This window comes from Hibiscus syriacus, unplaced genomic scaffold, assembly GCF_006381635.1.
Source record: "Hibiscus syriacus cultivar Baekdansim isolate YM2019G1 unplaced genomic scaffold, ASM638163v2 tig00111238_pilon, whole genome shotgun sequence".
NCBI lineage: Eukaryota > Viridiplantae > Streptophyta > Magnoliopsida > Malvales > Malvaceae > Hibiscus > Hibiscus syriacus.
Window position 1 is genome coordinate 1,594,193 of NW_024063030.1, and position 27,340 is coordinate 1,621,532.

The 27,340-nt window shown below is 33.9% G+C and overlaps 5 protein-coding genes and 1 pseudogene across 5 annotated transcripts; 3 read left to right on the forward strand and 3 right to left on the reverse strand.

Moving 5' to 3' along the window:
- The first annotated feature begins 578 nt into the window (after positions 1-578).
- Positions 579-24,839, forward strand: LOC120156892 (guanine nucleotide-binding protein alpha-1 subunit). The gene is made up of 14 exons (XM_039168159.1): positions 579-735; positions 819-891; positions 1,342-1,379; positions 1,476-1,565; positions 1,698-1,775; positions 1,920-2,027; positions 2,193-2,294; positions 2,570-2,625; positions 2,927-3,061; positions 3,192-3,285; positions 3,385-3,444; positions 3,527-3,606; positions 3,693-3,947; positions 24,819-24,839. Exons 1-13 carry the CDS (start codon positions 673-675, stop codon positions 3,868-3,870), a joined length of 1,155 nt encoding a protein of 384 aa, XP_039024090.1. The 5' UTR covers positions 579-672; the 3' UTR covers positions 3,871-3,947; positions 24,819-24,839.
- LOC120156894 lies at positions 5,298-6,003 on the forward strand. The gene is made up of 2 exons (XM_039168161.1): positions 5,298-5,905; positions 5,970-6,003. Exon 1 carries the CDS (start codon positions 5,320-5,322, stop codon positions 5,884-5,886), a length of 567 nt encoding a protein of 188 aa, XP_039024092.1. The 5' UTR covers positions 5,298-5,319; the 3' UTR covers positions 5,887-5,905; positions 5,970-6,003.
- Positions 6,291-7,876, reverse strand: LOC120156893. Its single transcript, XM_039168160.1, has 2 exons — positions 7,740-7,876; positions 6,291-7,162 (listed from the first exon to the last, which is right to left on the reverse strand). Exons 1-2 carry the CDS (start codon positions 7,804-7,806, stop codon positions 6,573-6,575), a joined length of 657 nt encoding a protein of 218 aa, XP_039024091.1. The 5' UTR covers positions 7,807-7,876; the 3' UTR covers positions 6,291-6,572.
- LOC120156891 (protein BIG GRAIN 1-like A) lies at positions 11,253-12,752 on the reverse strand. The gene has a single exon (XM_039168158.1). It carries the CDS (start codon positions 12,684-12,686, stop codon positions 11,319-11,321), a length of 1,368 nt encoding a protein of 455 aa, XP_039024089.1. The 5' UTR covers positions 12,687-12,752; the 3' UTR covers positions 11,253-11,318.
- On the forward strand, positions 17,009-26,211 carry LOC120156896 (annotated as a pseudogene).
- Positions 20,177-22,416, reverse strand: LOC120157231 (omega-amidase, chloroplastic-like). The gene is made up of 7 exons (XM_039168437.1): positions 22,320-22,416; positions 22,010-22,084; positions 21,773-21,851; positions 21,186-21,201; positions 20,670-20,750; positions 20,435-20,517; positions 20,177-20,324 (listed from the first exon to the last, which is right to left on the reverse strand). The coding sequence occupies exons 1-7, from the start codon at positions 22,414-22,416 to the stop codon at positions 20,246-20,248; spliced, it is 510 nt and encodes a 169-aa protein (XP_039024368.1). The 3' UTR covers positions 20,177-20,245.
- Positions 26,212-27,340: the final 1,129 nt, after the last annotated feature.

The window sequence follows — 27,340 nt, forward strand, 5'->3', positions numbered from 1 at the left end:
GTTCTTGCTAAACTGGTGGGTTGGTGAAGTTCTGTGAGAATGTGATTTCTGTTTGTTTGACAAAATTGAACTCTTAAGTCTCTAATCTTCTAGGGAAAGTAGATGAGCATGGAAATTATGCTGTATAGGAAGGTAGTAAATCAGAAACATCGTAAACATCTAATGGAAGGTATATTGATTATGGTTATGATGAAAACAGAAACGGACATTCATGTGTGATGTAGTGGTTTTTTGTCTAACACGTGGCCATGTGCTTCAGTGCCATGGTCTCATTATGTTTGTAGATCCACGTGAAATGACATGGAAATATGGTTAGTAATTTGCAGTATTGAATCTTAGTGGGGGAATTTAATCAATTATGATATGCTAGAATATATATTTCTACTTTTCTGGAATGTTTCATGAGTTTGTTCATTAGCTGATTTAAGGCCATTGAATACATGTTTCCAGGACTACCATTTTCTTGTGATTTTACCTTGCTAGAAAGTTTATGAAACTCGTTTAAGCAATTTCATGATTTCTTAGTTGAGGATCTCTTGTTGGGGAGACAACTGTAAACCTTGCTGGATTAAAATACACTATCAGAAAATATTTAGGAGGCAAGGGCACATAAGATGCCATCTGGTGCTTAATTTACGCCAACCTTCTATTCTGACTACTGTTCTAGAGAACATGGGTTTATTATGCAGCAAAAATCATCGTTACACTGAAGCTGATGCCGAGGAGAATGCACAGGTAAACACAGTTTACATACACGGTTTATCATCCTTTTATGGAGTACAACCGGCAAATTTAATTTCGAGTTTGTTCATTTTCAGGCTACAGAAATTGAAAGGAGAATTGAACAAGAGAGTAAGGCGGAAAAGCATATCCAAAAGCTTCTATTACTTGGTGCGTACAACTTAGATTATGTTCTTTGTTGCCTTATTTGTTTGCAAATAACTTAGATTATGTGCTCATATTTTTACTGTGTTAAACTCTCATTCCTATGTTTGCATGGTTGAAGATATCAATCATGGTTCCTGTTGAGCACGTTCTGAATTTTATGTATATGAAATAAATTATATTAAATACCACTTGTCCCCCATGTTTGTCCACGGAAATACTCCTGCTTAGGTACAGTCCTTTTAGGATTTGATATGCATATCAATCTTATCACATAATATTTTGATGGCTGCATTCCACTATTCTTTTTCATTTTCTTCCAACACTTTGGCAAATAGATGGACATTAGGTGCTGATTTGCTGCAATAGTTTTGTTTTCTTTCATATTCTTTCAATACTTTCCTCTTCTCTTTTCTGGCCCCTTCATTGATGATTGAAATGTTCATTGTTTTTAAGGTGCCGGTGAATCTGGGAAGTCAACAATTTTTAAGCAGGTTAGACCGATTGATCATTCCTTTGTTGAACTTATTTCGTATTTGTTGATATGTGTATCATATTTGATATTTTTATTCTACATGGCTTGTCTGCAGATAAAGCTTCTGTTTCAAACTGGTTTTGATGAGGAAGAGCTAAAGAGCTATATCTCAGTCATCCATGCAAACATCTATCAGACTATAAAAGTACGCAAAACCTGAAAAGGGTGTGTTGGTTTATTTCCTATAAGGTGTCAGTTATCTATTATGCGAAATTTTATTTCTCTTACGAGATGATCTTTATCTATGTTTTTAAATTGTGCTTTACATGGCGTATAGATTCTGTACGATGGATCGAAGGAATTTGCCCAAAATGAAGTAGATTCTTCCAAATATGTTCTATCCAGTGAAAATAAGGTTTGAAGTCATTTTTTCTTCTATGCTGTATTTGCAAAGTTTAGTAATTGCATTCCAATTAGTTTCTCTTTGTCTCTCTTTTTGAAATAATCAGTTATCGTATCAGTGGTCAAGGTATTACCTAAACTTTCTATTCTATATCAGGTTATTGGAGAGAAACTATCAGAAATCGGAAGCGGGTTGGACTGTCCGAGTCTAAATAGAGAACTTGCACAAGAGATAGAAACTCTCTGGAAAGATTCTGCAATTCAGGTAACCATGCTTTATCTATAAACAATATAAGCTGATTATGTAACTCCATTGTTTAATTTTGTATTTAGTGTTCTTTTTCTTTTCTGTATAGAATTTACTGATTTTTACAAAATTAGGTCTTTCCGACGGTGCATTTTAGTACTTAATCACTCTTTGTACTTGCAGGAAACCTATGCACGTGGTAATGAACTTCAAGTACCGGACTGTACTCATTATTTCATGGAAAATTTGCAGAGATTGTCTGATGCAAATTATATTCCAACAAAGGTATCTAGAATTTGCAATAGTTACTTCTTAAAGAGGTTTTAGTGCCATGCATACGTCCTGCTCGTGAAAACAATCAATGTATGTACGATTAATTGTTTCATGTCCTTCTCAAGATGAGCATGCATGATAAAGAAAACCTTGAACACGAAAATTTTATTTCCTATCTGGATCGTTATTAGCTCATTCAACATTCAAGCTGTCGGTTACATTGCATTATAGCTTATCTTCTAAAGATATTTCTCTAAATCAGCTTCCTAATCTGGTTCATATTGCAGGAGGATGTTCTATATGCAAGAGTTCGTACAACTGGTGTTGTTGAAATCCAGTTCAGGTGAATTATATTTAGACTCTCCTATACTTATTGCAAATTAATTGATTTGAACAATTAAGCTAAACCTAATAAATGAACCGATGTTTTTGCCTTCTCGAAATCTGATTGAGTTCAGATGTATATGCTTACATGGATAAATTAAAATAGGTACTAAATTAGGTGTCATGATCTCTGCAGATTATAGTTTTGGTAAGGCGACTTAAATCAATGGTTACATCATAGATCCTACATAGGTCCCAGTCTGCATTTTGTAGGATAAATTGATTAATAATCAGTGTCGTCTATGATGTCTGCTTTGCAGCCCTGTGGGGGAGAATAAGAAAAGTGGTGAAGTATACAGGCTGTTTGATGTGGGAGGCCAGAGAAATGAGAGAAGGAAATGGATCCATCTATTTGAAGGTGTTACAGCTGTGATCTTTTGTGCTACTATTAGCGAGTAAGATCCTTTTTACTTTTGCCATCTCTAAATTCTGTTGTCTGTATGTGTATCGACACCTAACTGTTTCTATATCAGAGCCTGGTATAAAAATGCAGAAATGGTAACCAGGAAATTGTGGTGGTTGTAGGTATGATCAAACTCTTTTCGAGGATGAACAGAGGAATCGGATGGTGGAGACAAAACAACTCTTTGATTGGGTCTTAAAGCAGCCATGCTTTGAGGTTCTCATCATGCTATATATGCCTCCTTGTGTATCTAATAATTAAGAATTGCTCATATCTGGAATTTTGCTTAATCTGAAACCTGGTTCTTTTCTGCAGAAAACATCCTTCATGCTGTTTCTCAACAAATTCGACATATTCGAAACGAAGGTTCTAAAGGTAAAAGCCACTGGAATGGTATAAATTTTAAGATGTTTATGTTTTAGCATCGGTGTGGTCTTTGACGGCCGGCATTATGTAGGTTCCACTAAATGTATGCGAGTGGTTCAAAGATTACCAGCCCGTTTCAACGGGAAAACAAGAGATTGAGCATGCATACGAGTAAGCAATTTTTTTAATTTATTATTTCTCATCCTTATGAAAAGTAATTTTCATCCAAGACTGTTTATGATTCACTTTCTGTTCAGGTTCGTAAAGAAGAAATTCGAGGAGTTATATTTTCAAAGCACCGCCCCTGATCGAGTAGATCGAGTCTTTAAGATCTACAGAACCAACGCCCTTGACCAGAAGCTTGTGAAGAAAACTTTCAAGCTCGTTGACGAGTCTTTGAGACGGAGAAATCTGTTCGAGGCTGGGTTGTTGTGAATGATGAGCAAACAAAAGCGAAACCCATTTGCAGAGACTGTTGATAAAATGAAGAATGTTGATCACCATTTTGGATGTTGGAGAAGACACTGCCATATCATATTATATTTTCATCACAGGCTAAATTTTTTATTTCCCCATATCCTTGATCATTTTTTTTCTTTCTAAAATCTCCCACGATTCCAGGTGCTGATTTGTTCAGAGTGAAACATTCCCCACAGGGATTTGTTTGGTGGGGGATATTGGATCAGACATGAAGGAACGATGAACATGAGAATATATTCTTTATTTTCTAGTAATACAACACATCGTTTATAATATTCTTAGTAATGTTCGTAATAATTACTCGTCTGGGAAACTTTGGCTTTACATGTTATAACGAAAACCTGCTTACCTATTACCTGTATGTCAATTATTTTTATTACTCCAGATCATACAATGTCTGCAGTACAACCAAGCCACTATTTCATGGTTATTATTATTATTTCCAGGATGAACTAGGTATTTAGTGACTCGACTCTCACTTTAATTCTATTTTGATCACTTAACTATTTATTTTTTAAATTATCACTAACGTTATGTATTTAGTCACTTGTCGTTGAAAAGTTAACTGTGACGTTGAAGTGTTATTATAAAGTAATATCATGTCATTACTCAAAAAAATTTAAAAATATCACATCATTAGTTCTATTAATTTTTTAACTACGGGTGACAAAAATGAAACCAAAACGTAATGTTAGTGATGATTTTGAAAAAAAAGTAGTTGATTGATCAAAACATAACTAAAGTAATAGTTGGGTGACTAAATATATAGTTTACCCTTATTTTTAAGATGAATGACAATTAAAAAGTCAAATTTATCTCAATTTCACCACCATGATGCTTCCTCTGTAGCAGCACGACATGGAATCGTTTCTTCTGCACGTTGGACGCTGCTCCAAATTGGTTGAGCTTCAAGTTTTTTGGAATTTTTCCTGTTTCTAGCATTGTAAATTTTACACAATCAAGATGTTTAAGTGGAGGTTCTTTATCTATGAAACTGTCAAATTAAACACGTGTTTTGGGATCATTCAAATTTGAGACTTCTAACAAAAGTTTTCCACTGTTTGCTCTCTACTTTAATGGCTTTTTAACTGTGTTGATCTCAAATGGCATCTATTTGGACTTGTGTAATCAACTTTAGGAAAAACTGGAATTTTGCAGATGAATTCTGCTCCTAGAATCTGATTCCAGACAATTAAAAGTACAACCTCTGGAAGGATTCCAATGGGATATGGGTTTAAAGAGATTGCTCTTTTACTTCACTCTTTTCCTTGGCCGTTGGATCAGAATTTTTCTTCACCCGAAACTATATTCCAAATGGACGATAGTTCACATTTTCCTTTAAAGTAAGGCAAAATATAGAGGCTACATGAACTTGGAACAAAAGGGTTTCTCTGTTTTTCATAAATGGACTCCATAGCTACATACAGGTCAAGAAGGTCTTTTGAGAAATGGGTGGCGATTGTGTTGACAGTTCTAGCTGTGGTTTCGCCTCTTTACGTCAACCAGAAGCCGAGTTATGAACCAGAGCTCGAAGAGCAACCCATGGACTTCACCTCGTGGTTGTTTCTACTGCTTCTGCTACTGGTGTTGGCCCTTGCTTTCTGGTTTTACTTGAAGCGGAGCTTTACAAGTTTCGACCGTCATTGGATTAGGCCGAGCAGATATTCTTCACATGAGAGACTGGTGGCAATAGGCTTGATTGTCTTGGGTGTTCTTTCACCCCTTTATATGAACAAGGGAACCGTGAGTGAACTCGAACCTGATGAGCAGCCCATCAACTTCGGTTCTTGGTTGGCTCTTCTGCTATTGATATTAATCTTGGCCATCGCTTTGTCGCTTTGCTGTGACGGAGGCTTTACGAGCTTCGATCCTAACTGGATTCATAGAGTTGGTGGTTCTTCTGCTGGGATCTTACTGCTGCTCTTGGTTCTTGCTGTTGTTTTGAAGTGTAAGACTTCTGGCACGAACTGAGAAGCTTGGTTAAAGTTGAATTTCTAACAACAGTAAGTGCTTTATTAAAGAACATAAATCATGAAGCTTCTGTTTTCAGATAGAGATCCTCTGTTTCATAGTTTCAGGTAATTATACCATGTCCTTGAAGGAGGAATATACAGTTAAACTGGTGTTTTCCCATCTGTGTATGGTTTCCATAATCCTTGTTAGATTCAAACTGATCTTATTGGGTTAGGAAAAAAGTTTTGATATAACTGAATTGAACCCGTATTCAAATCCGAGTAATGTATACAGGTACCATAAGCGTTTTGCAAATATGTTAGTCCATTTTCAATCATCTGATTCAATTTCAACTGAAATGGAATAGTAGACCAGCAACTGACCACAATCTAGTCCCATGGTATGAATGTAGCTCAACAATATCAAGATAAACAACATATACCATTTCAAGAGAAAATGATGTAATTGTCATGTCAAGTATGTTCAATCAATCTGAAATTTGACACATATAACTGGAGAAATCAATGGCATAAAGTGTGAACTTGCTCAATGTGGGAAAAACAAATCAATAAAATTATAAAACCTGCCCTCCCCCGGAAAACATAAGAGAGAGGCTCAATGATAAAAGGTAATGGATTGAAGCAGGCCTCAGAATGAACAATCAAGTGGCAAACGGCTCAAGATACTATGGGATATGTTCACAATCAGAAGGCGTATCCCGCCACAATCAAAGCTGTAACAGCATACGTCCACAAATGACCTTGTCGAGATAAATCATCAGCACTGTTGCATTGATCATTGGCACCACTAAAGCATCCAGGTCTCGAAATTTTAGCCACACCTCCCTGTGGAACAAAGCTACTGTTATGCTTACCACTGCTGAACAGCACACACCAGAAATAGGGACCCCCACCATCTGTACCCGTTGTAGCAGCCCCAACTTCAGTGTGGTTCTTATTGTAAAGAATTTCCAAACTCTTCTCGCTTTCCATCAACATCGAGAATGCTTCGGAAGGCTCAACATATTTGGATTGGCATCCAAGTAAACGGCCAGTGATTGGAGTCAGGGTTGAGGCATCAACACCACAGTTGGGGGCAAAAGTTTCAGCAAATTCAGAATCAGAAGGCTTCTTGGTTTCTCCTACAGCTTTACAATCACCTTGGTATGCTTTTATATATTGCAAAGCAATGCAGGCCAGGCCTTGGTTGTCAGTAAGAGATGATGACTTGTGTGCTGTCCTGTTGGCATTAAGCACAGCCACCAACTCATCCGCAGGATTATCGGTTACTTTGGCTACAATTGAACAGTTCAATCATTACGATTCAAGAATAACTATATAATTAGATCATAAACTGAAAGCACAAATTCTCTGTGAAACATTAGATACCGCAAAATGTAAGGAGCCTTTGCGATAAACACCAACCCGTTGGATCAATTCTAATTCGATCTTAAGCTTCCATATATCAATCACTACTTTTTAAATGATAGTCATTAGTTTCTAAGATAACAAAATAGAAGGAAATCTAAGATCCAAAAGTAAAGTTTCTTTCCCTTTTCAACTAAATAAAGGACAGCAAAATAAATCAACCAACTAAAATACAAAGCTTTAGAACAGCAATGCCTGAGATTCAGATCAATGTCATGTTTAGCCAACTTAGAAATAGCAGCTGCATTCGGAAAATATAAAAGAAACCCAGAAATAAACATGAAAAAAAGGATATAGTTTATATAGTTATGAAGCAGGCCAAAAGACATACATACGATGTACGAAGTCATTCATTATCACACAAAATAAGCTTTAAGAAAAACTAGAATTTTTTGGACTGTAGCTAATAAAGGTGGATAAGAGAAGAGGATGAAGGAGACTTACTTTGAGTGTTGGCAGAAACAGAGAGAAAAAGAAAAGGAGAAAAAAGAAGCCATAAAGCCATCGCCATTGTTGATGTGAAGAGTAACTCAGTAGATCTGATACAGGAGAAAGAAAGAAACAGAGAGAGATAGAGATGCGAGAGTCGGTAAAATGTCGACCTCGTTTCGGTTGCTTTACAACTACGGCTAATCTGTTTTTTGGGTCTTTAATTGCCGGCATTGCCCCCGCGTCTACGTATTTAGTTTTAAATCTTTGTATAAACTATCTATTTGATCATCCACGTGCTTTTTATTTTCTATTATAATAATGATATAATTATTTTTAAAATTACATCTAATTTTTAATTAACTTTATTTGACTATTATATGAATATCTTATGAGAATAAAATTAAACTTTTTTTATATTAGTAATAAAGAATCAGATCATAATCATCTCTTTTGGTTAAATTTAAGTGAGAGCTGTACACTATTTCAACATCATTGTTGATTTTCAATGGGTGATTAGATCAAGACAAAAAATAGTATTGGATATAATTTTCATAAGGAAATAATTAAGTGATATGAACGAAATCGTATAAATAGATGATTGATTAAATATATAGTTTACCCTAAAATTAAAAGTCAAAGAGTCATGCTAATAAAAAAAAAGGTAAAAGGATCAAAATAGAATACTAGAGCTGCTATTGGTTAATCCTGCTGTTAGTGTGAGGAAGTGTGGAAGGGGTCGCTCTTTGTTCTTCCCGCATATAGGAGGGAGGCTGCTTTAGGTTCGCGTGGTCTACCTTTGGTCTCCTTGCTGCCTTTCCGATTTGGTTTCACTCCCGAGAACTGCTTTATTCTTAGGTGGCGTTTGATTCGTTAGAATATTTATGAGAAAATTGGAATCTGTGAAGGAATTGAAATCTGTAGGAATTGAAATCTGAATCTGAAACATGTTTGATTGGTAGGAAATTGAATTGGAATCCAATTTCATATTCTGTTTAATTATCTGACATGTCAGATGAATTTGATTTCAGTAATGTAAAATGACAGAATTTTTCTTCTTGTTTTTTTGCTTAATTTTAGTTTGTTTTATAACTTACATGTAGCAATATATTATAAAATTTAAAAAATATTAAATTTTCATTTTATTGATTTATTATTCATTTCAATAAATTATAAAAATCATACTAATAAACATCATAAGTTAAAATCATCCCAATTGGGGATGACCATGGGTCGGGTTTTTGGTCCACCAGACCTGACCCTAAAAACAAGGGAACCTCCACCCGATACCCGACCCGACCCGAATATATGAATTAGAACCCGACCCGAAATAATAAAAAAATGTTTTTATTCAATAAAAACAGTGACTTAATTGAAAAAAACTATAAATAGAGGGGTATTATTGTAATTATTCATAAATATATAAAGTAAAATTATATATTCTTTCGGGTCTGGTATTTTTCACCCTAAACCCGAACCCAACCCGAATATCACACTTAAAAAACCCGACCCAGATATCACTATAGCGGAAGATATATATACTTACACAAATATAAGTATTTTTTCAATAAAAATATAATATAAGAATTAACTAGATGATTGGTGATCAAAATACGTTCAAAAAATGATAGTAAAAAAGTGTATAGTATGTGTTTATTTCGACGTATCACTATAGCGGAAGATATATATATTTACACAAATATAAGTATGTGTTTATTTCTGGGTATCATGATAGTGGTAAATGTACATACTTACCTCGGTGTAAATTTGATGCCTAGAAATTAACACATACTTATATTTGTGTAAGTATGTATATATTTGATTAATGTGTTGATTAAAATAAAATATAAAGAAATATATATTTTAATAATTTTAAAAATAAAATATCATAAATAAATAAACTTCAAAAAATGAGCTTATAAACGAGTTAAAAAAATGAACTAACAAACCAAATACATATGTGTGTTCGTGTTCATTCATTTATTGAACGAACATTAAATTTTTGTTCATATTCGTTTATTTAACTCAATAAACAAATGTCATACGCACTATCCATGAATAATTTACCTAATGTTATATTCATTTATACATTTTTTAACCATATTAACATTAATTTATCAGGTATTAGTATTATGCATTACTATATATAAAACTTTATTTAGACGTTTTAAAATTTTAAATTCTTGACTCGTCCATGATTCCAAGAGTGTGAAATCTGTAATCAACAAAGCTATGATGCTAACAAAAATATAATATCCCTAGGTTTACAACTGATAGATTCTTAACCAATACTAGCAATTAATTAATTGGATCTTATTATATTAATCAAGACTCTTAACCTTGTGGTTGTGAGATCGAGTCCCACGATAGACAATTCATAATGCTGGAGGTCTCCCACGGAAGCTGCGCTCAACCTGATCTACTATCCTACATCTCTTTACCCTATTATATATATGAGAATAAGGTCAGCTAATTTATTATATTAATCAATGCAGCTTTTGTTTCAACTACTTTCAAGGTTTTTCAAACTCTAAAGTGAGGGCACTAAAATAAAATAAACCGCCTACAATTCTTGAATGATATCCACTGCTGCCTTAAACTAATATAGTTTAACCTTGTTTATTGGTTTTCATCTAATATGATCATGTTAGAGTTTGACTTTAAGAGGTTTTTCATCTGCAGGGTGGGTGGGTGGTGCCCATTTTTCACCTTCTGTAATTGGTCCATTTACGGTGTTTAATGAGCCACCAGTGAGTGAGTACACAATGATAAATGGAAAACTTTACGTGATTCAGTTCTCAGCTCACTGTCTTCTCCAATCTTTTGGAGAAAGACCTGTATTGTAGAAAGTGTAGGAAAGACCATGGGAAAAGCTTACAGTGCCTGGTCCCTTTTACCAGGTAAAGGAAATCCTAAGATTCGATTGTAATAATTGACATCAGAGCATAGCAAAACATTGTTTCTTGTTGAAATTGATTCAATTGCCATTAAATTTTGTGGACCATCTTCTTTCAAGTGCTTGCTTGCTTCTGTTGATGACCCCGACATATTTTACATTGTACCTTGAACAAAAACTTGAGTAGGACATGTACTCATCTTTTTTCACTTTAAATTGTTGTAATATTAAGGCTTGAATACACAATGTTCAAGAAAGAAAGCTCCTAATGGCAATTCTCATAACTTTCACTATTCCCATGGGTGTGGGGGGGACGAAGATATGCCTTTGCCTTTACCGTCACAATCCACACCCCCAAATTCATTCGAATCTTTCGTTTTCCCACTCTTTTCTCTTTTTATTTTTTCCTTGTTCAATCAAGTGCCGCTGTCAGTATCTCTTCAGTTCCAGATCATGATCAAAGAATTAACAAATCCCCATTTCTTACTTTTTCCAGAAAAAATCCATGCTTCCCTTTCCTTTTTCATGCTACACTTTGCCTTTATTTTCCTTGTCTTGCATGTTTGCTTTAGTTTCCCATTTCACTTAAACAACAAAACCCAAAATGAAAGTGGAATCCATTGGATATTTACACCAAAAATGGCCGTAAAACAATGCATAAACAAGACTAGAACAGATACAAAAAAGGTGAAAATTAACTACGCTATCAAGCCATTAGCAATGGCTCGATTTGTTTCTACATGAGTAGTTTCATACACTGGAAGCTCTTCTCTATACTTTTTGTTACCAATAACAACAAGATGATCTAGCTCAAACAAATCCGAACTCGAATAGCTAGCTGCATCATCCTGATCTTCATCCATCTCCACCGTTACGTAATTACTGCGATTTCCCCTTGAAATATAGTCGTTCTTCCTTTGGTTTAGATGATGTTCTTTCAAAAACTTTGCAGCCATTTCTTCTACTCGCCTAGCTTTTTCCATTACTTGGAATTTTATTTCCTCTTTGACCTTTCTCGATGGAGATTTCCGGATTTTCCACACGGCAACCGGCACTGAACTTGACGAGTCTTCTTCTTCGTATATACATTTTTGCCCACATGGTCTGCAGTCTTCATCAACGATTACACTCACCGGGCAAAATCTAACATTTCTTTTGACTCCGTTACGAAGCCTTTCTCTTGTGGAAGGCGAGTTCTTGCTTAAACATGATCTTGAAAACGAGGAAGCTGAAGAACAAGTTGAAACCTTGCCGGACTTCAATTTCCGTTCATCATCACAACTTACGATTGAAGATGGAGTGCCCCTTGCTTTCTTTGTGTTGCTTGTTGTGAACAGAGAATAGATGAAACTCGCTAGTCGGCCACCTGGTGAAATGGAATGCTTCACCTTCTTTAAATTGCTGTAAATTTTGGTGGATTTTGAACTGAAAAGACTTTCGTGGAGCTTTGGTGTATAGTCAGAGGCTGAACTATAATGATAATCGTCGAGCATATGCAACCCTGTTTTCTCTGTTTTGACTGATTTCTCCGACCGAATGGATTCTCTGGTCCTGATAGGTTTCAGCTTCGATGTTACAAAACAAGATGATTTGGATTTAGTAACATGCATAGATTCAGTGTCAGACGCTGAGAAACCACCGGAACTGGAATCAGATGAAGTGGAAGTGGAAGTGGAAGTGGAAGTGGAGCTAAAGAAAACCACATCATGGTCATGATCACGATCATGACCATATTCGTGATGTGATTTCCTTAGGAAATCAGAGAAAAGCTGTTTCCTGTCTCCATTCGCCTTTTCGTTAACCTTGTTTTCCACCCATTTCTCGATCAAACAAGCTTGTCGGAGACTCGACATCTCTTCATCTTCTTCCTCTCCATATCCTCTACTTTTGTTGCATTTCGTGGTACCTTTGATCTGTTTCTTTTGTATTGTTTCCGTGTAGAATTTCAAGTCGCCGTTTGTGGTGTCACCATCATCGATGGAACGGTAGATTTTGTCAAGCAGAGTAGAAGAAAAAGATGGGTTATATCTCTCCTGCTTGTACACTGTTTTCTCCAATCTGTACATGGCCTTTCGTTTCGTAATAATGGGCTAACAAAGCAGTTGATGCTTTTCTTTTTCTCCGAAGACAGAGAGAGTGGAGAAAGCAAAATTGCAATCGAAGATGGAACGGAAACTTGGCACTATATAAAGGCGTTTTACATCTGTCTACGTGGCAGTCTTCTGCCTTTCTTTTTTCGTCAATTCCCATATTAGCCCTTTCATTTTCATTCGCTTTGAAATTTGGACTGTTTAGTCAGATCCACACTATAGATTCAACCAATACATACGTATGATAATAATGGTATGAGAAATAATAATATTATTTTATAAATTTTTAATCTTTAAATTAACATTTATTAACGAAAAAAACACCAATTGTCTATCTAATAATTAATCAAAGAAGGGAGGAAGGTTCAATTTCTTTTTATTTTGTTTCTGGCCAATTAAGGAAGTTGAGTGTTGCTAGGGTTTCAAAATTGCCACTTCGTTCGCATAGTTACTGAATCTTCTTCAGTATCGGTAGGCAGAAGTCTTACAATTGTGAGACAACTCTCTGATCGGTACGACAATGTACCCCAAATATAAATCTTATTCGTACGATCTTTTCACTTTTTATTTTAAAAAATTAATTCACGTTTATTTAAAAAATAACAACACATCATGTATTATAGTATCATAAATGATGTAATACATGCCTCACTCGAGACGAAACCATACAAATTTGATGTAAGGATTTCGCAGGTTATTATTTATTATTAATAATTGTTGTTTAACATTTAATGAGCACATTAAACCCTCATATTACAGAACCGAGAATCATGTTTACTATTTTTCTTTTTAATCAGTGTTTGACGTGGAAGCACATATGTAGCCCATTTGGCTTGGGTAGGGTTGTAAATTAGGAGTGAGTGTTCGGTCGTGTCGAGTAAAAAGTTTTTGAGTTATTCTAGTTGACCAGTTCTATTTTATAAGAGTTAATTTCATCATATGTCCCTAGACTATGATCATCATTCTAAATTGATACCTAAACTTTTAAATATTCTATTTTCATCCTCAAACTATGATATTCATTCTAAATTGGTCCTTGAGCTTTTGAATATTCTAATTTCATCCTCAGACTACGACCATCATTCTAAATTACTCCCCAAACTTTTAAATATTCCATTTTCATCCAAAGTTCATCCAAATATGTAATTAGTTTTAACCATAGTTTAACCTAAACTTTATTTTTTTCGAACATATAATAATATAGCTTGGATTAACGATTTTATTAACATGGAATGTGATTAATATATACATATAATTTGAGATGAAATTGAAATGTTGAAAAGTTCGGGACCAATTTAAAATGAAGGATATAGTTTGGGGATGAAACTAAAATGTTTAAAATTTTGAGGACAAATTTAGAATGATAATTATAGTTTAGGGATGAAATTGAACATTTAGAAGTTTAGTGACCAATTTAAAAAAGATCATAGTTTGAGGACATATCGTTTAATTAACTCATTTTATAATCTACATTTTATTTGAAATTTTTTTAGTCTAGTCAAATTGTTTGAGTTTTTTTTAATTTAATTATAAATATTTATAATAATTATAAATATTTATAATATTATGATATTATTTAATTATAATTTAAACGATTTTCTATAACTATGTGTGTTCTTCTAGTTCTATTTTATAATTTGACTCGAATTTCAACTTTTTTCAACTTGAGTTGAGTTTATAAAATTGTAAGTCGAGTCAATTTGAGTCAAGTCGAAAAGATCAATTTCTCGAGTCAAGTTTTAATCACCCCTGTTATAAATGAGACGAGATAGATCATGAGTTATTCGAATTTGACTCAATTAAAGCTCAACAACACTCGACTCGAGTTCTGAACAAGTTGAAATGAATTACTTTATACCCAACTCGAAAAGCTCACGAGCAACTCAAAAATATAATGTATTAAATTTTAATTTTTTACATTAAATCATTGATAATATTAACATTTGTATATATTTTTAATACAATATAAGACTTTCACACACTTAAAGTTCAAGTTCGAACTTGAACTGAGCTCGAGTTTAAACTTCAATCGAATTAAATCTGAGAATGTTTGGAGTTCAAATTTTTTCGAACTCAATTCGAGCTTCAAATTTTGATTAGAGTTTAACTTTTAAAAAATTGCTTTTAATCATGACGTAAAAGACCATCTTAACTATGGTAAATTGAATGGGAAAACCTCTAAATTTGGAACTTTAATCATCTAGAGAGCCTTCATTTTGTTTCAATTTAAAGCCCCGAAAATGATAACGGCTCATTTGGATGTTTTTGAAAATTGAAACTGAAAACGAACGCGACACTGAAAAGAACTTTTCCTTTTATTTGTGGTTAAACTACATCATTAGCCATTAAACTTCAAGTTATATATAGATTTTAGCACTGAACTTCAATTTAAGTCACAATTAGGGCATTTAAATCTTTAAACCGTTAACAATACGATGATATGGATATTTTTTTCTTCTTATTTTCTTGTAGAAAGTCGTTAATTCCTTCGACCGTCATTGTCGATCAATCATCGTTTATTATTTATCGTCATTCGTGACAAGATCAGTATCTAAATTTTCACATTTCACTCACGTTTATGAAATTCACTGAAAGGCAACGAAAATCCATCAAAAGATTTGACATTCTAATATTTTGATCTCCTTTAACATTCGTCCAATGAAACTAGTTTTTAGATTTTTTTTATTCTCGAAAAATACTTTTCACCATTTGAATTTCTCAAATAAACATCTCAAATCCAAGAAAACTATTGAACCCAAAATAATGGATTTCTTGTGTTTAATTTCATGAATTTTAAAGAGATTTAAAGAAATTTTAAATTAATTAAGAGATATAAGACGATGAGATGAGTTCACTGTTGTTTAAAATGGTTGCAAAAGACATCAGAAAATAATGACTTCTAACTCCGGTTGAGAATAGACGAAAAAAAAACTCTAATTTTAATGAAGAATATAATGAAGTGAAATAAACAATTATTTTTTAACTTTCACACCATACACGTCAATTTTAACGTATTATTGTTAGTAGAAATAATTTAACGGCATGATATCTTAATTAAAGCATAAAATAAAATATAATACTAAAATTAAAACTTTTAAAAAATCAATATATAATGTAAAGTTTAATGAATAAGGATATAGTTTAACCTTTATTTATCTTATAGGCCAATATGCCTTTTCTACCCTACTCAAAAGGGTTTAGTCAATATACGGTCTAAAGAAGATTGCGCACCCCACTTCCCCAAAGCAAACATGCGCTGCTATTTATTTCTTTCGACAGGATTCGACGATTTAAAACATTTCAATCTATATTACATTACTTGATTAAGACAAATTTGTGTTTTTTCTTTGTCTATTCCAAATCTAAAACTTGTTTCCATGATTTGACTTAAAAAGAAGATCCTAGTGCATTCTCTACTGTTAAACAAGATTAATTCCGCATCGAAATTACTTTGTCTTCTATTAAAACGATTTAATTTAATCGATTAAATATTTATTAATAATCTCATTCGACTTTTTAAAAATATTCAAATTTTCACTAAAAACTTCAAGAATATATATATATATATATATATATATATATATATATGCAATAAGAGAAAATATGTATATGCATTAAGGGTGCGTTTGGTTCACGGAATGTAAGATTACCAGTGGAAATAAAAGATTATCAGGGAATATGATTACTGGGAATGTTGTATTTTGTGTTTTATTGGTTTAGCAGGAATGTAAGATTACCGTGTTTGGTTGGTTTAGCAGGAATGTAAGATTAATATGTTTGGTTAAAGGAATAAAAGATTATTAAAATGTATATTTGACAAAATTGTCCTTATTATATATTTGTATAATATTACAAGTTGTAAAATATTTATATATTTTCTTTAAAAAATTAAAATTCATAATATTTATATAATTTTTTACAAAATTAAAAATATAAAAAAGGTTTAATGAAAGGGTAAAATTTTATTTTAACCCCTGAACTTCATATAAAATTTTAATTATAGTCTTTTTTTTAAATCTAAAATAATTTAAGGATAAATTTGTAATTTAACCTTCGTAGAATTTTTATTATTCAATGACAGAAGATTGATATTTTTGAAAAAAAATAAAAATTTAAGGGCATTTTAGTCCAAAACGCCGGTAATGTTACGATACCTAAGAGAAGGGAGGTAATGACATTCCCGGTAATATACCCAAAAAAATATACCCAAACGGGAGAATGTGGATTCCATTCCCGGGAGAATCCCACATTCCCCCATCTAAACGCCCCCTAAGAGAAATGAAGTCGACTGGGACGATCATCTTTTTTTTTAAAAAAATTAAATTCTAATATAATTTATATTTTTTTTATATATTTTCTTTTGATAATCTGTTTTCGTTTCTCTTATAATTTTATAAATTTGTCTCTCCTGAAATTTTAAAAGAATTATTCCAACATAATATCATGTGTCTGTTCCTAATTAAAACACATATCCAGGTTCACTTAACCTAATTAGCAAACCCGGTCTAGACATGATACGCCACTTAGTTTCTACAAAAACCTTGAGAAAACCAGTGGTATACATTAACCATCAACATGATTAAGAATCCCCGATAAGGACGGAGATCAGAAACCCATAAAGTAGAGATTACATAGTATCGTGTTATGATCGCTGTTTGAATGGAGTGCAGGGTCGTGTGCCTGAAAATTCCATGCCAAGACCACATGGTGTGCTGTTTCCGGTTTGTTATCATGACCCTTGTGTGTGCCCTTTGTGGTGGGAAAAAAGGGAGAGTGATGCAGAAAGGTCAGCGATGTGGTCTCTTCAAACGGTTCCAAGCAGTCAGCTTTGGATGTTGGAGAGTTAAAATACAAGGCAAATGCAAGGGTGGCTTCCACCACTTAGGAAGCAATATTAGACAGTGATCCATGTGTACTTTCAACATCTGATGCGAATAGATCTGGTGGAACTTTCACCACATTAAATATATACATGTATACACTACTATAAACAAAAGGTAGGCCCCTAATAGACATATATGTACATGATATCTCGTGTGAGATTATTAATCCATTAATTTAAATTTAAGCATTATATAATTTAATCATTAAATAATTTTTATAATTCGATTTATTTTTAAAATTTGAATTTTATATTTTATTTAAAAACTAACTGATGATTGAGGATGATCATGAGTCAGGTCAAGTCGAATTTTTGGCTCACTTAAATCTGACCCAAAAATTAAATCATTCATATATATCCAATCTGACACGGGTTTAAGAGGAACCCACCCTACTAAAAAATATATTAAGATAATTAAATTTAAAAAAAAAAGTCGTCAAAAATTATTATATTTGATAACACGTAAAAATCGTAATAATATATACAATTAAAAATATTTTTTCAGTTTTCAAAGTTTTTTTATTAAATTAATATGATTACAAAGTAGTATATGTTTTAAATGTTTTTAATTATTTGACTATAAATATTCAATCACCCTTGAAATTGTTGGTGTTTTGAACCCGTGATCTCTTAAAACAACAATTATTCCCTAAATCACTGAGATAAGTTGATTCGTACTGATTTTCAAACTCTAAATACACTTTTAGCAATACATGTATAGACCATAGCCTAGCAACGGTTTTGTATCATTATACATTTTTCACAATAATAATTCTGCATTTTGTAACTATTTTAACATTACTAAATATCACTTTTAGTTGTATCATTAAGAAAAGATATATGATGATTTTATGTTAGGATGACGAATTTATAAAATTTTAAAAAGAAATAAATTTATAAAATTTTCAAAATATATAAGAATTTAATTTTTTTAATGAAACGAACGCCACCATCTCCTCTCAACTTATCCTGAATGAAATAAGCCTTGAAAACTTCGTAATGCATCAATTAATTAAAAGCGGAGTGAATGGGAACAATAAATTTTTTTAATAATGTGATGAAAAAAAAATTCATCTAGGGTTTTAGTAGAATTATTTTATGATTTAACTAGTGTGATTGCTACAATACTCATCGGAGAACGTTCAGACAACACAACGTCTTTTGAAAGACGCTCGGACGATGGGGTATCTTTGACAAAACTATAACGTTCTAAGTTTTCAGGTGTGCATGTAGTTGGAGGGAAGACGTAATGTCATCAGGATATTCTCCGAAAAATACTGTAACAACCACATAGATCAAAAAATAATTCTCGTTACACCCTAGATGATTTTCCCCCATCACAATGTGTTGGCAATTTTAAGGGATGGGAACCATGAACAAAATGGTGCCCCCAATGGAAATGGCCCAAAAGAGAGAGGGACAAAAACTTTGTAGGATGGGGAGGTTGCCTCCTCGGCAGAGTAGTGCATAGCCACACCTCATTATTCTTTTACCTCTTCATTTTGCACTCTTGCAGACAACAGTATACGCCTTGCTAACTGAGAATGAAACGGTGGAGTTCTCTTTTCTTTCCACTTTCTTGGTTGGCAATGAAGAAAGAAATGTGCTCTTTTCCAACCAAACCAAAGACATATGATGGCTTTCTATTTTTGGCAACTTCGCTTTTGCTTTTGCTTTTGCTTATGTTTGCCAATTGTAGTGGAGTCGAGCATCATGCATCCACGTGTACTACTGCATGCCATGACTTGACAGCTTCCTGTTTTTCTATCTGCACTTTGATCTATCTTTTATGTATTAACATTAAGAGTGGATTTCTAATTTTTTATATTTTTATATAATTTTTATTAATATTAATCTATTTTCATTTACATAAATTAACAGGGTTGGAGTGGGACTTGGGAGACACCAACGCGAATGGTGAACATGATGATGAGACAAAGCCACATTTTTTGGGGTCTCCCATGTGAATGAGGATAGGATAATATCATATAGGGTATTGCCAGGGCCTATGGGGCCGGGGGAGAGTGAGTTAACGCTTAAGGTCGTCGTCCTCTTCAATATTCATGTCTCCAGAATCAGTAGGTCTACCGTTAATATGCATGATACTTATTAGGTAAGACCCACGTTCTCTGGTAGCTATCCACAGGGTTTGACTAGCCCATTCAACCAAGATACAAACAAGTTGAAAATGAGAGCAAGGAGAAGGCTTGATCAACATTCGTATTTTGATGCTGGACGGTGGGTTTCAGACTTAGGGCAGTGCTTTGTACATGTAGAAAATGGAAAGAAGGCAATATTTTGCATATCAGTGTTCATCTACATTGGAACTCTTCTTCACTTATTTTTTCAAGTGTCATTAATGCAAAATTATGTGATTGATGAGTTGCAGAGTCCTACCTATTAACCCCTACCATCCATGTTATAAAGCCAGGCTAAATTAGCATTTATTCACAAGGAAATAGTAACACGTCCGATTATTGTTTAACTACGGGTTTCAAAGCAATCATTCGAATGATAAACATACCATTAACAACTAATTTTCTTCAACTGAATAAAGGAGTAGATCGGTCCCATGATTTTTAGCAGAGTGCAACCTTTCTAAAAGAAAATTCTCACCATTAACCACTGCTCTTTACATGGTTCTCTTCTCGAATCAACCAGCATTTTGCCGCTGAATATCTACCAACTGATAGAGATCACCACGCCGTTGCTTTGTCAAAGGGAGATTCATCCTAAATTTCATACAAGCACCCAATTAAAATTCGTTGGAAATTATGATTGAATAGAACTACAAGCATAAAACACATGCATAGAACAGATATTGTGATAGAAGCCAAGTCACCTTCGTTGCTCAAGTATTGAATAATCAATCTCTGCTATAATTATGTCCTCATCATGTTCAGTTGTGGCTAGGACTTCTCCAAACTGTTACGTGCAAAAACTTAAGTATGTACTTGTCCTCTCAAAGGACTTCAAACCACAAAAGATACAGGAAGGCTGGCATTCAACATGTATTACAGAAGCAAAGCCTTATTTTGTTAATCCACAAAAGTGCTAAAAAAAGCATCTTTACTCACAGGTCCTACAAGGGTTGAGTGACCCCAAGCTATGTAACCGGCTCCAGCATCTCGAGCAGGTGAACAAGTTGCAACATATAACTGTTGTTTAGAATTTTGTTAAGAGAAGAAAGAAACCATTTATGCACAATCAGATATCCATGTTCTAGACAGCAAAGAGCTCTTAACGATCTGAAAACACCAGTTCTGATAAAATAGACTCCACTTCCAATATCCATTATCCATGGTAACATCGGAGTATAACTTATATAAACAATTATTTTTCAAAGCTTAATAAAGCAGGAGGAATACAGTACCCTGTCTCCGCTACTCATCTAGAACAGCATCAGAGTCCAACATGTGAAACTAACCAAAAACCGGCTGCATTCTAGTTTTGACCATAAAATGACAGGATTTACAGTAATTTATATTCGTACTAGCACTGTCTGTCTTATTGAACTAAACAGTACATGTAAATTATGAGACTATGAAAGCCTTTACACTGATCAACTGTAGAGAGGAAAATTTTGACTATACCTGATTATCCACAGCCCTGCATACAGAACAGCAAACTGTCACGTGCAAAGTTGATTAGGAAAAATTGGATGTTCAAAGCCAAAAAGAGCAAAGTTGGAGCACACACTGGTACAGCTAGATATAAGTTTTAATTCATAGCTGCCAAAGTAATTTAATTTTCGCCCTTTAATTTAAATGATGGTTTTGGAAGATGGTCAAACATGATAAATTCCACTTCATCAAGTAAATTTGTTGGTGTCTTGGCAAAGCAAATTCAGCAGGCATCGTTTAACTATAGAAGAAATGATATGTACAGAGTTCCTTACAAGTAAAGAACTGGTAATTCAGCATTCAGCTATATACTGCTGTACTCAAAGCAACAAACTTTCAGCATACTTCAGTCATTTTAAAGGCACTATAATGTCCAGATAAAACTAAAACAAGGAACCATCCCTGTAAGGATGCAAGGCCAAAAGAATTGAAACCTGACTTTTCAATTGCTCTCTGCAGTTATCACATTCCCCCCTCTACCTACCTTACTTCTCTTGCCTTTCAAATGAAGTTTAACGAATTAGCAAGGAGAGTGAAAGCAGGGAAATAATTAGCACCTTGCTCTCTGCAACAACTCCCAATGCAATGGTCCGGTTGTCATGTTAAATGCTCCAGGATAGCATAGCAAGTGAGCACCTAATTTCAACAACACAACACAGGAGAAGTAGGCCATGACAATAATTCTCAAAACTATAAAATAAATTAGGACATAACAATTGCATTCATCAGCTAGAAAAAGCAAATATTGAAAATGAAATTAATCGTATCATGGTTTAATGGAAAAGTAAACACACCTCTTGAGGCATATATCATTGCCAATTCTGGAAAGCGAATGTCATAACAAATGCCTATACCAATTCGCCCAACATCTACATGAACTATTGATGATTAGCTTTCCGCTTAGAATATTACTCACCTAGTATATTTAGTTCCTGAAAACAATTACTTGTTGGTGAAATCTAAATGGTGAAGATTTAAGGAATAGAGAAACGTTACATGACAGGGAAAGAGATGATTGACACTATATGATCTAGAAAATGATTCTAACAAAAATTATGACAGGGTAACATGTTCATGGATGCAAAGTCTTAAGGAAACATCAACCTGTGTCCACAATAGTAGGAGTCGCCCCAGCAGTAAGGGTCTTGGGTTCCATAAATGTAATCTTCCCAGGAATATCAATATCAAAGAGGTGCCTCATCCCACTGAATATTAAATGGTTCAGGCATCTAGTAATACCCGTAGATGTATGAACTTATATACAGGTGATGAATTGCCCGATGTTGCACCATACTCAAATCATTCTGCCTATTGGACAATATTAAATGGAGTACATTTTCTATATACTACCATGTGGGATAGGAAGTGCCTCTATTAGGGTAAACTATTACGACCGCTAAAGTAGTTGTGCATTTTCATTTTAATTACCGATATTTTAATTTTGTCAATCAAATTATTTAAATATTTAAATTAAATAACTAGTTGTTAATATATGATGGAGGAGATGACGTGGTTGTTAAAAATATTTATATAATTATACATTCTACTTTAGCGGAGGCTATTAACTTTGTGGTTGTGGGATTGAGTCCCACTGAGGGCAATTCATAACGGAGGTCTTTCACGGAAGCTGCTCTCAACCTAGCGTTAGGGACAGCCTACTACCCTACCTCCCCTTATCCCATTATATATGGGAATAGGGTTAACTAATATTAATTTGATCTTAATTTAAATTTAATTAAAATTTATTAAATTGAAATTAAAAAATATTTGTAATCAGGTGGTGACATATGTCTCAATTTAATATGAGAATTAAATTAAATTTAAGATCAAATTGAGAGAATGTATAAATTATGATGACTAAATATGTGGTTATATCAATTTTATTAACTAACACGTCAATTGTTCCGTTAAATTTTAAAGGCAAAATGGTTTGATTGAAACTATTTAAATAGTTATACAGTCATATTGCCCAAATTGAAAGTATGGTGGTCATATCAACACCAATCTCATAGCTAAGTGGTCATTTGAGTAGTTTACCTTTTTTTTACTAACGACCAAGTGATCTAATGAGATGAGATACTAAATCCTTTAAGTAATGTCAGGAGTTTGAATTCTGATGTTTGTCAATGGAGTAAACAAGGTTGGGAGAATTGTCCCCATCATGGACGGACGCAAGAAATTATATCAAAAGGGGCGAACTTATAAAAATTTAAAATATTGATGAACTTATAAAATTTTAGGAGATGAAACATATTTACAGCATAAAATACAAATAAAATATCTAAAATATATAAGAATTTAAAATGTTTAGGGGAGGCGATCGCCCCCACCTGCCTCCCCCTAGGTTCATTCAGTCCCTATAATAGACATTTGTAAAATCATATATAAAATAGTAGATCAATAGATTAAATATTAACTATTAAAAATTATAAACTTTTATTTTATAGATATTCATCCTATTTAATTTTTAAAAATTTTAAAAATCAATTGAGAAAATAAAACAATTTATTACTAATAATTATCTAATAATATATATTTTAAATATGTTACATCATTTAAAAAATTAGTAATCTAAATGTATAGATATTAAAATTTTGAATTTAATTTCGTGAAATGGGCTTTTTAAAAAATATAAAAAAATGATTTACTATTAAATGGGTCAATCCCGTTCTGTTCAGGATTTGGCTCGCATAATTTCTGCCTTTCCTACTGTCTCCCTCCGTAGTCCGAGAGAGAGATAAACAAAGAGAAAGGCTTTAAAACTAAAAACAATTTTTTCTTTTGCAAATCTTTCTTTTCCCTCCTTTTCCTCTCACCCCCACAGTCCGTTTCCTTCCCGTTTTCTTTGCTTCTTGATCCCACTCTCCAAAACAAACAGCCTTCTCTTTGAACGAGAAGCCGAAAGGAAGAAAACAATCAGTCCGGACTATGGACGGCGGCGTTCCGTACAACCCACGTACCGTCGAAGAAGTCTTCCGGGATTTCAAGGGTCGTCGAGCTGGCATGATTAAAGCCCTTACTACTGGTCATACTTTTCAACTGTACTTGTAAATTTTACTGCTCTTTTTCTCTTGCTTGACTCCCATTTTATTAACCATCTTTTATTTTCCTTTTTGGGTATTGTGATCGTTTCAGATGTGGAGGAGTTTTACCAGCAGTGTGATCCAGGTACTGGGTTTTTGTTTTTATGGAGCATTGATTTCTGGATTTTTATACCCAGCTTTGTTTTGCTTGGTTGATTAGATAATTTACCTGGGAATTGAAGTTCCGGTTTTTATTTTCAAGGTCGATTTCTTTTTATATATAAATGAAACTGAAGAATTCAAGCCCGGTGATTCAAGTTGTTTAAAGTTGAGTATAAATGAAGTTATCAATGCATCCCATGGTATTTAAGATTGTATCTTTATTGTTCTTTAAAATTATGGCCTGAAGAAACACCTCAATTATGGGGTTACCCTTTGAAAATAAAAATGAATGGTTTAAGCTGAGTACCATATCGGTTGTTTAGGTGTTATGGATTAAATCATTTCAGCATTACTGTTGTTGTTCCTTACTTGTTGTGTTAGAAATGTAGATTCTTTTTTTTTCTTTAGACAAGTATATGTTTTCAAAGTTGGCAGGAAATTCTTTGCATTTGTTTTTTATTGACAAACAAGTTTAAGATTGTTGCCACTGTTTGATTCTTATTGGTTCTTTTGACTCGATTAAAAAACATGTGCATCTGAAGTTGGATGCAAATTGATCAATGCAAATGCTAAACTCAGTGTGGTTACCTTATCTTTTATCCGTTCTACCTTGTGAGGTTCTAGATGCACGGAATGAAATGAGATAATTCAAATGTTAAAATTTTGACTGCAGAAAAGGAGAATCTTTGCCTCTATGGATTTCCTACTGAGCAGTGGGAGGTGAATTTACCTGCAGAAGAGGTGCCTCCGGAGATTCCCGAACCTGTACTGGGTATTAACTTTGCCAGAGATGGAATGCAAGAAAAGGACTGGTTGTCTTTGGTTGCTGTACACAGTGACGCTTGGTTACTCTCCGTGGCTTTCTATTTTGGTGCTAGGTTTGGATTTGATAAATCTGATAGGTATTTTTCACACCACCCAACATAGTTTCCTAGTTTGGCTTTACGTACACATTCTAGGTGCAAATAAGCTAATTTACTTGGTTGGCATGCATACAATCCCAGCCTAGTTCGGCAAAATAATTTATTTGTTTCTCTTGTAGTTTCGATGTTTTGTTTTTATTAAGATTTTATACTAATTGTATATTTGTCATGAAATTTTTTGTCATGTTAACCTTCCCCTTAATTGACAAATCTTTTGCCTAATTTAAGGTTTCCCCTCAATTATACCATGCTGGTTGATGTGATGCAGGAACGCCTTTTCAATATGATAGTGATCTTCCAACAATATTCGAAGTTGTGACAGGGGCGGCTAAGAAACAGACAAAGGAGAAATCTTCAGTTCAAATCATAGCAGCAACAAATCTAAATCAAACTCTAAGGTGCTTTTTTTCTTGTGTCATTCATTATTGTCTCATTCATTATAAAAGCTCTAGTGGTGAAAGTCTAATTCTTCGGAATTGTTTCCATTTTGTCTGTTGCATCAATGTTTCTGATAAGTTTATTCTCCTTGTGGTGATAGCTGTCCCAAAAGAGGGAAATGACTTCAAATTTTCAAGGGGACCTTATAATTAGATTTTCTTTTCCCTTTGTGTTTAACAAAATGCAGCGAGGTTCTGAATCTCAGCCCAAATTCAAAGTCAGTGCTGTCAAAAGACGAGGATGACGACGATGAGGAAGACGAGGAACATGAGATGCATTATGCGGGGCTTGCGGAGAATGATGGAGCTGATGAATTTTGGATATGCTGTGATATATGTGAGAAATGGTTCCACGGAAAGTGTGTCAAGATTACTCCAGCTAAGGCAGAGTTCATTAAGCAGTACAAATGCCCATCATGCAACAACAAGAGAGCACGACCTTGACGATGGCCACCCGGTGGCTTGTGTGTGAATTCTGTCATTGTGGAGTCTGCTAGCTGTCTAGAAGTTCATCCTCTCAAGTATGTTCCTTTGTCTTAGCAAATCTTTCATGGATTTTCTGTGTAGGTGGCAATGCTGTTTAAGTTGATTATGAATAGGATATTAATAAGGCCGAGAATCATTTTTCTTTGCCACTGGAAGGAGACTTGATTCTTCTTGTGTTTATATGCATGCAACTTCATTTCCATTTCATATATTATTACTCTATTTACCGTGTTTGGGGCAGTATAAGACACGGTCCAGCCCAGCACAACGGCTTGTTTGATGAGGCTCTTGGGCAAAGTGCTGTTTACATGACTGCCCGTGTTTAAATAATACACTTGAAATCAAATTATAAATAAAAAGTTAAGAAAGACGGGGAAATGTTTTGTCCATCCAACTGCACGTTCTTCTACTGTTCAACCTAGGATTATTTAGTATTTAGTGACAGGGATTAGATTAAAGTAAATGCTAGTCTTATTAAAATATGCTAAGCATGTGCTATAATACTTGTTCTTGACTGAGACGCCTTATCCACCATGAATGTCACATGACTTGCACCATGTCATGTGATCCTTTTCTCTGTCAGTTTGGATGTTTTCACTCCATTAAATGTGAAAAATGGTTTCACTACATCTTAAATTGTAACTGCAACTCCGACGTAAAATAAGCATGTAAAGTGAATCCAACGGCGGGCTTTTCATTTTTACTATATGAGACATTCTTTATTCCGATTCTCCCCATCGTTATCCTAATCCGTTTGGATGCTATCCTCAAAATAACACTAGTCTTATTGGTTCCTCAAAACTGACCAATGTCCAATAGATTAAGAGGGCATGTGATCTCCCTGTTGCTATTCAAGGTGTCCCTGCAGCTCTCTATTTTAAGAATGCATGGGAATAATTTATTATTTACATATTTCGACTTAGTGCACCGTGCAGGTGACCTGTATAATTAAAACGAATGAGAACATTATTTAGTTTTATATAAAAGGCCGGTTGACTGCTAAATCTTTTGATGATTTTGTCATTTTTCTATTCTATAACAAAGGGTAAATTTGGGGCTGAGATTTGAGAATACCAATTTGTTATAGACCCAAA

Coding starts and splice junctions, on each gene's coding strand:
- LOC120156892 (XM_039168159.1), top strand. CDS start 673: ATGGGTTTATTATGCAGCAAAAATCATCGTTACACTGAAGCTGATGCC. Junction 1,380..1,475: donor AGTCAACAATTTTTAAGCAG/GTTAGACCGATT, acceptor GCTTGTCTGCAG/ATAAAGCTTCTGTTTCAAAC. Junction 3,286..3,384: donor TAAAGCAGCCATGCTTTGAG/GTTCTCATCATG, acceptor TCTTTTCTGCAG/AAAACATCCTTCATGCTGTT.
- LOC120156894 (XM_039168161.1), top strand. CDS start 5,320: ATGGACTCCATAGCTACATACAGGTCAAGAAGGTCTTTTGAGAAATGG.
- LOC120156893 (XM_039168160.1), bottom strand. CDS start 7,806: ATGGCGATGGCTTTATGGCTTCTTTTTTCTCCTTTTCTTTTTCTCTCT. Junction 7,163..7,739: donor TGTTTCTGCCAACACTCAAA/GTAAGTCTCCTT, acceptor GTTCAATTGTAG/CCAAAGTAACCGATAATCCT.
- LOC120156891 (XM_039168158.1), bottom strand. CDS start 12,686: ATGTACAGATTGGAGAAAACAGTGTACAAGCAGGAGAGATATAACCCA.
- LOC120157231 (XM_039168437.1), bottom strand. CDS start 22,416: ATGAGGCACCTCTTTGATATTGATATTCCTGGGAAGATTACATTTATG. Junction 22,085..22,319: donor TCCTACTATTGTGGACACAG/GTTGATGTTTCC, acceptor TAGTTCATGTAG/ATGTTGGGCGAATTGGTATA. Junction 20,325..20,434: donor TCAATACTTGAGCAACGAAG/GTGACTTGGCTT, acceptor TATGAAATTTAG/GATGAATCTCCCTTTGACAA.